Raw genomic sequence first — 13,973 nt, forward strand, 5'->3', positions numbered from 1 at the left:
GTGTAGTACAAAACCTTAATGGAATGTGGCCTCCTATTTTAATGAAGGAACTAGCTAATAAATATTAACACTAGAAAGTGATCCATGAGCATGGGTGATGACCCAAATTTAATTGTTTTATCAAATTATGATCACTCCATTATGTACATATACATCATCGCCAGATAGGGTATTATACATTGTCCTATACAATTTCTCCAACAAAGGAGGATGTTTTTTAGAGTGTATATAGAACCCAAAGTAGTGATAACTTTGCACAAGTTTATAGACATTTATAAAGTAGGCATAGTTTCATCTGTATTGTCATCACCATCAATGAGCTCGTCAACGGATTGTAGGGGAGAAACAATGGGAATAAAAGTGGGAGAGTCAATTTGGTCTGTGTTGTTAAAGACATGGTCAATATCATCATTGGCAAGAGATAATTGGGGTTCCATGGAATTGATAAGCTCCCAATCCTGAGGGGACAAACTCCAATCTAGTATGTCGAAATTGGAGCGTATACGATCAGGATTAAGACTACGTGGCAACACACTAGTGCCCCTCTGGATGGCCCAACGCAATACGACCTAATAAAACATATCAAAAGTAACAATGAAGATTCAATCTCACAAAATATTTGTTCAAGTAACTAAAGTGGTATCAAGCTCAAGTTGATTAAAACATTACCATTTTCATGCATGAAATGCAAATTCAATAAATAAAAAATGTATTTTCTACATTAAAAAAAACCCTTTGTAAAAGATTTAGAGCCTTAATAGCTTCGAAAACAAAAGTGAACATTGATCATTTCATAAATTCTTACTTGAGCTGGCGTTTTCTTGAGCTTCTCTACCACGTGGCCCACCGCAGAGTTCTTTAGGAGTGGGCGATGCAAGGAAAAGGACCTTGAAAAGCGTGGGGAGAGTAAGACCTCATGTTGCCCTTCATAGGTTGTCCCTGGTAGCCCTAAGGGTGTGTGGGCTGACACATGAATCCCTCGTTCTTGGCAATACCTCACTAGCTTCTCTTGCCTCCATAATGGATGCAACTCCACCTATTAAAATTCAACAACATATTAGGCCCAAAAACATATAATAAAAAGGCATTGCCTTTATATAAAATATAAGAAAAAAAGATGTTGGCTTTATAAACTATGTAAAAGAGACGTATAAATGTGGGATCCTAACTTGATATCCTTAAAATTGAAATTCTTAAGGTCTACATGCCAATGTACATACATTCATTATAAAAAAATTCCTCATATATTCAGTCTTGACATCATGCACACTAGCATTTTGGCCCCAAAAACTAGCACAACCCAAGAGGGGTTGCTAACAAATAAATAGCAAGGGTTGTATTACAGACTGTTGTGCTATTGTTCTCAAATCTAGATCCTTTTAGGGATTTATCTCTCATTTATTTTTTCTCAAGGCATCGAGATACTAAAATTGAAAGAATGTGAGACAAAGAGAAAAGGACAAAGCCTATTATTTTTTATGCACATGGCTCTAGAAGATGAGTGAATCATTCATTTTTTAGAAGATTTAAGAAAGCAATAACATCACATCAATATGAATATACTTGCAAGTTTGCAACAATTATAATCGCAAGTTGTAAAATGACATATGAGTTAAGACTTCACACACTTGTTTGTTTCTTGAAATGAAAGCAAACACTTCTAGCCTAAAATTCGTTCAAAATATATTTTATCTTTCTCATAATTGTCTTTATATTTTTCACCAAATAAGAGAGTTTCAGGACAAGGTCATGACTCATATACTTTACAATAATGAATGCACTAAGATCCGAGTTTTGGGACAAGGTCTTGTGGAACTAAGAAGTGTGTGTTGTATGCATGATTTCTAAACACCTTTGTGCTCTCACTACTAACAATAGGAACACATTGGTCTGGGCCAAACTTGAACCACGAACCACAAGTTCATGGCTTAAATGGTTTGGTTCAATTTCCAATTTTGGAGAACGGATTGATTTGGTTTGAAATTGTATTGATTTAACAATTTAATGAAGCTTTTAACAACTACAACTGATTATAGGGCCAACTTTGCAATGTAGATTAATGCAAAAGTATTTAGTGAATTGTTTATGGTTTAAACAAATTGTGTTTTTAAATCTCTTACACGGTTCAATTAAGTTCCAAATATTTTAAAGAGCTTGGTTTTAAATTGTTTTAGTTCAAAATTTGAGACTACAAAATATGTTTGAGCCAAAATGAATTGTTGTCAATTAGTGCTCACAATGACAAACTCTAAGGGCTAAGCAAGTTTTTAACAAATGATCTTCGTGTTCTCAATTTGTTGTGATTTCCTTTCTTAGCACTTATGTCGTGGCATGTATGTGTTTCAATGTATCAAGTTCAAGAACAAGATGTGCTCCTAATAGTGGACTTGGGCATAGTGTGAGGATTTTGCTAGTGAAGTAATAGTCTGATATGGTATTTTGACCTATTCCTAGTTCTATGTGGGTTTTAAACCTAGAAGAAAATTTTAGTAACCATGTTACTTTCAAAACGAACTATGTGGAAGCGAACAACATAAAGCGACAACTACATAGAGTTATGAATATAAAAAAAGAAACTAATTTTTGTCTTCTTATAACTTTGGCACAAGTTGGACATAGATGTTTTGGATACTTTAAAGACATCCACTTGTTCTCATCTACTCCGTAAGAGATGTAAAATTCATCCTTATCTAAAACTACATAAAACAACTCCACTATTGTTGCATGTTTTTTAAATAGGTATTGTTGCCATTTTTTTAGTGCATTTTGAGAAATGAAACACTAGCATTTTCTTATGCAAGTTAGCTCTAAGGTAGATAATTTGATTGAAAACAATAATGAAGAACATGAACCACATATTGGATAATTTGATATAAGGGTAATGCAACAGGTTGAGCACACCAAAGGTAATGGGCCATAGATGGTTTGCGATTGAGCTTGCTTGTTGTCATTTGTAATGCAAGTGCAGGCATGTGTCCTTTAGTGTCATGTTTCCATTTATGGTTTTTTATTCCTTATGAAAATGGCACATCATACATATAAGAGCTAGTTAATATATCTACATATTGGATTCCTATTGAACTTTGAGATTTTGCTTTTTTAAGATCTTCCAACTTTTCTAGGCGATGCCACTTAGTGGAAATAAAGCTTTACTATATAAACGATGTTGAATAAATCATCCATCCATTAACCAAATTCTTCGTGTTACAATCAAATATATTGAATTTATTGCATTCCATTTATATGTAACTTGGTGTATAGTGTGTGTGTAGCAGTTGATAGTAATCTATCCATCCCCAAACTAGGAAAGGTTCTATTGTTATCTTCTAGAGAGAGACAAAGCACTAGAAGGAAAATAAATGAATTGAAAATTTGAACTATTTTGCCCTAGAGATGACTAGACCGACTCTTCTTCCAACATCTTCAACACTTTAGAACATATATTCATCAAATGCATCCCTCAAATGATAAGATTGCACAGTCTTCTTGAACTCTTTTTCTTCAACCGGACTATTTGTAAAGTGTTTTAAATACGATTACGACTTGGCTAGGGCGGCGGATGTGCATTAGTGACCTGCCCATACTGTGACGAGTAAAAAAAAAGGATTAGGACTAGGTAGGGGACAACCTATGGGTATCTGTGGAGTGCGTAGGCATGTTCATGGACGAACATGCTATAACTACTCTTCGCCACTTTGGGAGATGATCCAGTAAGTAGCCTTCAAGAAGGAAAGGGGAGGACTAAAAATAGGACTTCACCCGGAGAATGATCATGGGTTCGAATCTCCCCATGAGGAATCAAGATGAATGACATTGAACAAAATTGGGGGTGTCGCCAAAGTCATAAGTTTTATTTACTTGCTAGTACTACAAATTCATTGTAAATGAATTGAAATTATTATTTTTTGCAAGAGGGGAGGGAGGGCATGAACTAATTTTACGGCTTCGTAAAACAAAACACACACACACACACACACACACACACACAAAGGGAAAAAAACAGGAGAAGAAAAGTCAACGACAGAGAAGGAAGAGAGGATTGCCGTGCTGGCACGGCAGGCGCAGGCGCAGGCGTACCTGATTGACAGCTGGCACGACTGTGGCGACGGAGAGGAGGTCGGCGAGCAGCGGCACGTCGAAATTGCTGACGCCGATGGCTCGCACCAGGCCGCGCTGGAGCAGCTCCTCCATGGCCCGCCACGTGTCGCGCAGGCGGAGCAGCAGATACGCCTCCTGGCTGCTGCTGTTCATGTTCATGTTCATGTTGTTGTTGTGGGTACTCTTGGGTGGGGAGGTACCGACGCCGCCACCGGCGGAGCGAGGGGGGTCGGTGGAATCACCCACGTGGCGCTTGCTGGGTGGCGGGACCCAGTGGAGCAAGAAGAGATCCAGGTACCGGAGTCGAAGTCTGCGGAGCGATGCCTCCGCCGCCTTCTGTACTCGCCGGGCCGCCCCCGCAGCTGTCGATATCAATATCACTTTGGACGTCACGAAGATGTCCTCGCGACTCAACGCTACTGCAGTACCATTCGCTCCTCCTCCTCCTCCTCCTCCTCCTCCTCCTTCAGCGGAGGCAGGGCTGGTTGTGGTTGTGTGAGAGTGGGCATGGGCATGGGCATGGGCGTCGAAGGCTTCGGCAAGGGCGTCTCCCACTTCCGACTCGTTGCCGTAGAGATGGGCGCAATCGAAATGGCGGTACCCAGCCTGGAGGGCGGCGTGGACGGCATCCCGACAGGCTTGGCCCTCTGCTTGCCAAGTGCCCAGCCCAACCGCAGGGATGATGGCTCCTGTATTCAGCATGAAGCCATGCTGCTTATAAGACTTCATCACTTCCTCTCTTCTCCTCCTCCTCTCTCTCTCTCTCTCTCTCTCTTCTTGCGTCTTCTTGCTTCTCTCCTGCCTCTTGCTTCTTCTTCGATTCCTGTGTGTGGGTTTCTTCAGAGAGGCTACCTTGACTTTAACCTTTCAAGGTCCTCCATTTCTCATATCTCTCTTTTCTTTATATTTTCTATTCTTACATGTGTCTCTAATGTGGCCCCCTTTTTTGGATGAGGAAGTTAGGTTGTTGGCTAGTCTTTCCTTTGGCCCCCGCCCCAACGTAAAGGCCCAGTCAATAGGATTACATAAGAAAGTGTGCTCCCCACGACACATCTCCACGTCCCCTCCCCCCCACCCCCTGCACCGAATATCCATAAAAAATACATGCATGTTTTGTTTCCCTCCCCCCTTAAGAGCTCAAATCAATAGGATGACACCAACACATCCATGAAATAACTCCGTGTCTTATTCGCATTGATTTTTGAGAAGACAAACACATTTGATGTTCCCACTAGCAATATGTTTTCATGTGATTCTCTCGGCCGTTGTTCGATTACCATTTGTCTTGTTATTAATCGCATAATATCTCCTCGTTTTTTTGGGCCATTCATACTTTCGGATTAATCATCAACTCAAATGTTGTTTACTTTCTTAGACCAAGGGTTTTGCTATGTTGGTTATTCAGCTTGTGATATATTGTTGTGTTTTGGGCATTATATTTAGATGAATCACTTAGTCATGAGCCTTTTAGTTTTTGAAAACACAAGCCGTTACCAGAAATACCACCATATTTGTTGACAATGTTTGAACAATTATTGTGGAGGTCAAGCCTTGTAGTTTCATATGGGCTACATCAGTAGGATTCAAGCAACCCTAGGTGTTCAATTATGCTAGAGTCAAATGCATCACTTATCAAGGTTCTTTGAAATCTCATGCTAGGTCATTTGAGTGTATGAGAATGTTAGGGTACCATACTTGTATAACTCTATTATGACCAAAGGAATACACACTTGAAAGGATGACTACATGAGGGAGACATAGTGTGTTCGGTCGATGGAATCAATACCTCTGGTCCAATTAAGTCAAACGAAGGTTTGTAATCAAGATCTCCCTCAAGTAAACATGGAATGTTGTTACGGAATGAATGCAAACATTTCCTCATTCCATTCATCGAATCAATCTTTGGATTATGAAATTTGAACCAAGACATATTAAGGATATGTAGATGCTTGGGAAAACTAATGATGTTACAAGAAATTTACATTCACCAAATCACCAATAACTACCCAAACTAGCTCTAACTTTTCAACTATATATCTTGATTTTGGATAAGGGAGCTTATGGAATGGGACATCCATCAATGACACCTATAGAATTTGGATAAGGGAGCTTATGCAAGAGGATTTGTTATGTCAAGGAAAGTTCTTAGTCCATGAAATAATAAATTAGATTATGAAGATATAAGAGAACAAAAACCAATACTTAGTGATACGTTGATGCATTGAGTTCAACTTGTGCCAAAAAATCTTTGCCAATCAAATTGATGAAATGTGGTACGAACAAGCTCTAAATATTCTAGGTTGTCAAATAATTGGCTCCAATTTGGGATGAACTTACTTGTTACCACCATCTAGTTGGCTCAAAACTTCGTCTAAATGTAAGAGTGGGGCTCCAAAGCTATTGGATTTGTTTGATAACTAGAATCAAATTTATTTGAATTATTCAATTGCTTTATTCTTCGTCTTGATCGGAGGCAATTCACTACTATGTGTCCTAAACCACCAACGTTGCAACTTTATTATCGACTACTTCAATCCTCCATTGTGTTAACAAGGATTTCTAGAACACAATGTAGATATGATAATTTTATTGGCTTAATTCAATCAATTACAAAACAAATCACTTGTGTGCAAACTCTCATGGAGCCCTTCCAATCTACAATCTTGAGAATGATGGAATTGTACCAATTGGATTTTCAAGAGGATTTGCAAATGATCATTGTGTTGAAGGCGAATGTAGAACATAGTACACGATTAAAAATTGAGGCGATAAGGTAAATGAAAGATAAAAGGATCTTGAGGTTATAAAGCATACTAGGGACAAAATATAGCACTATGTGTTATTGTACAACCATCCACTATCCTCTGTTGCCTATCGTACTTTGTTTTCTTTGTCGTCGGCATTGTTGTTGGATTGAAGGATTATATATTGCTATTGCCATGCTTATGTCGAACTATTTTTTATATATCCTCGTTTTTTATTGTTAAAGGGGACGACCATATCATTTGTTATGTTACCTCATGAGTTATAACAAGCTTATCAAGAGGGTTCTTGGAATAAACCAACTTATTTCTATAATGAGGTTTTGTCTAACCTTTGTCCTCTATTGTTGTTTAGTATAAACACTCTTTATGAAAAAGTGTCACAAGAGACATTTCACATTCTACATCAAGTTTCAACACACTATGGACGCTCATTACCAAAAGCCGCACCAAAAACATTCCATGAGGAATTAAGAAGTTTTGTATTACAAAATATGTATAGAAGATGCTATAATTCTATACTTTATGTTTCTCAAGTGTGACTGTTGGAAAGGCATTCCCAGTTGTCAAAGTAAACAATAAATTAAGGAATACCATATTGAATGTTGAATAATTTCTTTCGCCTTCTAGAACAATGAAGATAATATTGTCAAGCGACAATATGAGGACTCCACTGTAAAGTTGAATTATTTGTTACTACGCAATCTAGATGCAAGTAATAATGACTTAGAAAGTTATCTCATATCAAAGGTCTTCACATAAAGAAACTAGTAGTCACGAGCTTTTTAAGAAATTATTTGTAGTCAATCAATGAAATTAGATATGAGAATGTTATGATATGAAATGAAGTGCTTATGATTAGTTCCAAGATGAACATCAGAATAAACCACATGAGCACATAGCAAAAATTGGAGAATTCCATACATGAGGACATGCTACATATGAAGTGGAAACAATTAGAAGATATATGTGTTTGGAAGTGTGTGTGTACCTGTGCGTGTGCGTGTGCGTGTGTGTGTGTGCGTCTGCGTGCGTGCGTGCGTGCGTGCGTGTGTGTGTGTGCGTGTGTGTGTGTGTGTGTGTGTGTGTGTGTGTGTGTGTGTGTGAGAGAGAGAGAGAGAGAGAGAGAGAGAGAGAGAGAGAGAGAGAGAGAGAGAGAGAGAGAGAGATACTGAACATTCAATCATAGATGATCCTGAGCAACTTGCTTGGGACTCATTGGCTATGGAGGTTCTGAATTTGGATGTTTGGACATGGTTGCAAGGGAATGATCCAGGTTTTACCTTCCAATATGCTCAACATAGACAAACATGGAGTCGGTTAGATAGAATGTATGTGATGCATGATGATTCTTTTTTACCGACATCACTTCGTATGAACGTTCTACAAGATATTGGAACTTCAGATCACTTTCCTATTTGCTTGGAGGTGTGTAATCATGCAATTGACATGTATAAATCTTTACTTGGAAAGCCTCCACTACGCTTTAACTCTTCTCTTTTGCTTCAACCTCACTTTGATTCTCTCATGGAGCAAATTTTGGTAAATTTTTCTCAACAAGTGAATCTTAAAGGAGTTAAAGCATGGGATATCACATTATGAACCATTAACATCATTCATCGTATGTATGGAGTAACCAATGCTCAACGGAAAAGAGGTCTTATTCGACAATTCACACACGTTCTCTCTAGGTGTAATGCCTTATTGATACCTACACCATTAGATGAGGAGCTTTTGGATATTCAGAGTCAATTGCATGTTATTATTTCTCAGTTGCAATGCCAAAGTTATCGTTATGCTAAGATGCGACAACTCAGGGAAGGACTCATTGATAATCAATGTCAATCTCATTTGTTTTTCCAAGCATTACATCCTACTTATGCTCGATCTAATGTGGTACATGTGAAGCAAGGGGATGAATTGATAGTGGATCCTACAACAATAATTGACATATGTCTTGATTACTTTAAGGAGTTGATTGGTCCACAATTATTAATGACATATGAGGTGAGTAGAGCATGTCATGAGTTTTATGATGTGGTTGGATGTATTGTGCCTGATCTCATTAGTCGTGAATTGGATGCGGATTTCACTGAGGATGAGGTGGATGTAGTTTTAAGGCATCTTCCTAGTGGTAAGAGCCCTGGTTGGGATGGCTTGACAAATGAAGTTTTTAAGAGATATTCCAACATTTTAAAGGGGCCCTTGACTTTGATGTTTCAACAGTCTTGGGATTCTGGTTGTATGCCTCAAGCTTGGAAGATTGGTCTAATTAAACTAGTTCCAAAGGTGGCATCTCCTGAGTCATTTCATCAATGGAGACCTATTTCTTTGATGGGGGGGTTGTACAAGATATTTACGGAGGTCTTGGCAAATAGATTACAAAGGTATTTGCCAAAGTTGATACACCCCGCCCAATATGGTTTTATTGCAGGTAGAAATATATTGCATAATGTGTTGAATGTTCAAATGGCCATGGATTATGCTCGGAACACTCATCAAGAATTGATTAATAATGGTGCAATTAGATTTGGAGAAAGCTTATGATCATGTTAATTGGTCTTTTGTTTCTGGGTTAATGCATACAATGGGCTTTGGACCTCGTATGTCTCGCCTCATATTTTTATTAGGACAAGATGCAGTGTCTCGAGTAATGCTTAATGGGGGAGTTACATCAGATATTGTCCTCACAAGATCCGTTCGTCAAGGATGCCCTCTTAGCCCATTGTTGTTTGCTATTGTTACTCATCCTTTGTTAGTGATGCTATGAAGACTTGCAATAAATGGTGACATTGTGGGTTTACACCTTCCGTCCGGAGGGCAAATAGTAGCACAAGCTTTGGTGGATGATTCTTTCATGTTTTTATAAGCCTCACGGGAGAATCTTGAGAAGGGGATGCTTGTATGGAATCAGTTTGCATTGGCTTCTGGATTACATATTAATTGGAGGAAGTCTAGTCTCATATCATGCACTGAAAGGGATTTGGAATGTTTAGGATGGCAAGGATCCGTGGTGAAGAAAGGCTCTATTTTTCGACACTTGGGCTATCCATTAGGAATGAATGTTACAAATGGTCAATTGATTGAATGGATGTCTAGTAAGTTGAGGGATAAGTTCATGTATTGGAAGTCACAATCTTGGCCCTTTCATGTGCGCTTGAAGGTTGTACAATGTATTATGGAACCCATGATATTATATTACTTGCCATTATTGCCATGGACAAAGAAGGCGTTGAATTCTGTTTTGCAACCTCTTCGATATTTGTTGTGGAAGAAGAGGGATAAGATGGGAATCACATGGATTGGTTGGAATCATCTAGCAACCCCTAAGCAATTGGGGGGGGTTGGAATATTGAACTTATCTATGCATATGATGGATCATAGATTTTCATTATTACAAGACATGTGTTCAAACTCACAACCATGGATATCTATTGTTCGATATTTCATTGAGAACAAGGGTTTAACACATGGGAGGACAACGATTAAGGCTTCATGGTGGCAATTACTGAATGGATGTATTTCACTTAGGATTCCGGGTTCTTCATGTGTTCAACACTTAGTTACCTCATGGCAAGAAGCACTCTTGTTATGTGTATGGAAACCATCATCTAGTAGAGAGCATTGTAAGTCTTTGCAAAAAGAGTTACTTGTGTCGTCTCGGTTATTATGTTGGTTAGGAAAGGAGAGATTGTGTTCTCAATTTAATCGTTTGTTTCGTTTGGGGGTCAAAGAGGTGGGAGATATAGTTGAGGTTCCATCTCAAAGAATTTTGGAGTTTACTGAAGCACGACAATTATTATGCATCCCGCCTAATTATGGGTTTATTTGGCAACAACTACAGAATATTGCATTGATGCAAGGTCCCTTACCTCTACAAACAGGAGAACAACCGTGGATTGATTGGAGTTTAAGGGGTCAAACACCATTGTTACAAGTGACTACTAATCTTTTGTATCATTGTTCCGTTGAATCTCTTAGATGGTTATCATCTAAGGCTGAAGAAGAATGGAAAATACACAAATATGATCATGGGTGGTGGCAGATCTTACAACGTAGTTGGCATTATAAATTGCCACTTGTTGCAAAGGTATTCATTTGGAGAGTTTTGATCGGAGGATTGCCTTTGGGATTAGCTTTAAAGCGTCGTGGACTAGCAACGGGCACCTGCTTCTTTTGCACAGTTCAGATAGAAGATAGTACTCATCGATTTATACAATGTCCAATCGCTTGTCAAATTTGGAGTTACATTTCTCAAATTTGGCAAGTTTTATCACGGAGTTATTTGACACCTAGACAATGGGTGTTTGCACAATTTACACAGGCTGACCCAAAATCAGAGATGGAGATTGTTTTCCTGTTTCTGAGATATTGGGGATTGCGTCATAATTGGAACATGCGCAACGCTTTTGTATTCGATGGTAGACATGGAGTGAAAGCATATCTACGAAAGTTGAAGGGAGTACTAATGTGGCAATTTTCTTTATTGGAACAAGTGGAAATTATTTCCTCGGTGGAGTGTTCGTCTTGCCTATTGGCAATTCAACATGTTCCACTACCCATGTAGTGTAGTGTGGTTAGTGTGTGACCATACTCCATTGTCACACATATTGTAAGTAGTGTTTTTCACACACATTTATTAATATAATTGTGTGTTTTCACCAAAGAGAGAGAGAGAGAGAGAGAGATACACATCACGAAATGGTTATGGTGCAATTACATTTGGAAAAAGCATATGATCATGTTAATTGGTCTTTCCTCTCAGGTGTGCTGTATAATATGGGGTTTGGTCCTCGTATGTGTCGACTTATCTTTTTGTTAGGGGAAAATGCAACCTCTCGTGTGATGCTTAATGGCGGAGTCACTCCGAAAGTGTTTCTTACTAGATCCGTGCGGCAAGGATGTCCACTAAGCCCATTATTATTTGCTATTGTTACACATCCTTTGTTAGTAATGTTGTCAAATCTTGCGGCCAGTAGTGATATTGTGGGTTTGCATCTTCCTTCTAGTGGACAATTAGTGGCATAAGCATTGGCAGATGATTCTTTTATGATTTTACAAGCCTCAAAAGAAAATCTTAAAATGCGTATGCAAGTTTGGGATCAATTTGCTTTGGCTTCAGGGTTTTATATAAATTGGAGGAAGTCTTGCCTTATTTCTTGTACGGAGAGTGATTTGGAATGTTGGGATGGCGAGGGTCAGTGATTGCACAAGGTTCAATTTATCGACATTTGGGTTATCCATTGGGCATTGATGTTACAAATGTTCAATTGATTGATTGGATTGGTAGTAAATTGAGGGACAATTTTATGTATTGGAAGTCTCAATTATGGCCCTTTCATGTACAACTCAAAGTGGTGCAATGTATCTTGATACCCATGTTATTATATTTTTTGCCTTTACTTCCTTGGACTAAGAAGGCATTACAAAGCATGTTACAACCTATTCGGTTCATGTTGTGGCGGAAGGGAGAAATGATGGGAGTTACATGGATTTCAAGGGACCATTTGGCTACTCCTAAAAGGTTAGGTGGTGTAGCAATATTGGATTTGGAAAGACATTTGATGGCTCGTAGATTTATATTATTACGAGATATATGTCAACAAGATCAACCATGGATATCTATGATGCAATATTTTATTGAGCATGAAGGATTGGTGCATGGGAAAACAAAGATTCAAGCATCATGGTGGTGACTACTGAATGGAAGTATTCCTCTAAAGATTCGACATTCTGTATGTGGACAACATTTGGTAAGATCGTGGCAAGATGCATTCTCTCTTTTTGAATGGGGACCATCAAGTGATCGAGAATATTGTAATTCATTACAAAACGAATTGCTTGTTTCTTTTCGAGTGTTGTTTTGGCATGGGAAAGAGAAGTTGAGATCTCAATTCAATTGTTTATTTCGATTGGGGATTGTACATTTGGAAGATGTGGTTGATAATGAATCTCAAAGGTTGTCGGATTTTGAAGATGCCAAGAGATGGTTATGTATTCCCCCAAATTATGGATTTATTTGGGAGAAATTACATGATATACCATTGTTGCAAGGATCTTTCCCATTGAAAACCAATTTTGCAACTTGGGTAGATTGGCGGTTACAAGATGGTACACGCTTATTATAAGTCACTACAAATATATTGTATCATCATGCGATGGCATCATTATCTTGGCTATCTCCTAAAGCAACGAAGTTGTGAAATGTATATAAGTCACATGCAAGGTGGTGGAAAATATTACGTGGTTGGCATTCCCATCTACCATTTCGTGCAAAGGTATTCATATGGAGAGTCATGATTGGTGGGCTCCCATTAGGTTCGGTCTTAAAGAGATGAGGACTAGGGTCTGGCACTTGTTTCTTTTGCACCGTTCCATTGGAGGATAGTACACATAGGTTCATTAAATGTCCTATAGCATGTACCATTTGGAAGTACTTATCGGACATTTGGCAAGTTTTAACCCGTTGTTGTTTGAGACCTCAACAATGGGTTTTTTCTCAATATGTTCAAAGTGGATCAAATGATGAGATGGAGATATTGTTCCAATTTTAACGTTATTGGGGTCTACAACGCAATTGGAATATGCGTAATGCTTTCATGTTTGATAATAGACATGGGGTGAAAGCCTATATAAAGAAGCTTAAAGGTATTCTCATGTGGAATTTTTGGATGTTAGAGCATGTGGGGATCATTTCCTCAAATGCATATTCAGGTTTTTTCATAGCATTACAGAACGTGCCTCTCCCTACATAGGCATATGATAAGTAGAGGAGACTAAGAAGCGTTGTAACTAAGTGAATTTTACATACAATTAATATAATTGTGTGCTTTTACCAAAAGAGAGAGAGGGGGGGGGGGGGGGGGGGGGGGGTTAATGGGAGACATTGTATTAAGCAAAATGGGGGATAATACAATAGTAAATCTACTAATAAACAATATAACTAACATTCATAATTCATTACATGAGGAGGGTATCGGGTTATATGGAACGTTATACATGTATTTTACATAGGAACCTAGAATAATTTGTTATGGTTTATATGGAACGTTATAGATGTATTTTACATAGAAACCTAGAATAATTTGTTATGAGAGGAGTTTGAGTGGGATA

General features: G+C 38.4%; 1 protein-coding gene across 1 annotated transcript; it reads right to left on the reverse strand.

Annotated features, from left to right (window-relative positions):
* LOC147870207 (NADPH-dependent aldo-keto reductase, chloroplastic-like) lies at positions 1-4,909 on the reverse strand. The gene is made up of 3 exons (XM_087337917.1): positions 4,078-4,909; positions 806-1,036; positions 1-569 (listed from the first exon to the last, which is right to left on the reverse strand). Exons 1-3 carry the CDS (start codon positions 4,825-4,827, stop codon positions 273-275), a joined length of 1,278 nt encoding a protein of 425 aa, XP_087194043.1. The 5' UTR covers positions 4,828-4,909; the 3' UTR covers positions 1-272.
* Between the last annotated feature and the right edge of the window lie 9,064 nt (positions 4,910-13,973).

This window comes from Azolla caroliniana, unplaced genomic scaffold, assembly GCF_043228905.1.
Source record: "Azolla caroliniana isolate FFs.n. ecotype wild unplaced genomic scaffold, voAzoCaro1.0.p SCAF_1, whole genome shotgun sequence".
NCBI classification, from domain to species: domain Eukaryota; kingdom Viridiplantae; phylum Streptophyta; class Polypodiopsida; order Salviniales; family Salviniaceae; genus Azolla; species Azolla caroliniana.

Excerpts from the sequence above, each read along its gene's own strand:
- LOC147870207 (XM_087337917.1), bottom strand. The coding sequence starts at position 4,827 with ATGAAGTCTTATAAGCAGCATGGCTTCATGCTGAATACAGGAGCCATC. Across the intron at positions 1,037-4,077 it reads TCGTGCCAGCTGTCAATCAG|GTGGAGTTGCATCCATTATG; the intron begins GTACGCCTGCGC and ends GAATTTTAATAG. Across the intron at positions 570-805 it reads TCAAGAAAACGCCAGCTCAA|GTCGTATTGCGTTGGGCCAT; the intron begins GTAAGAATTTAT and ends ATGTTTTATTAG.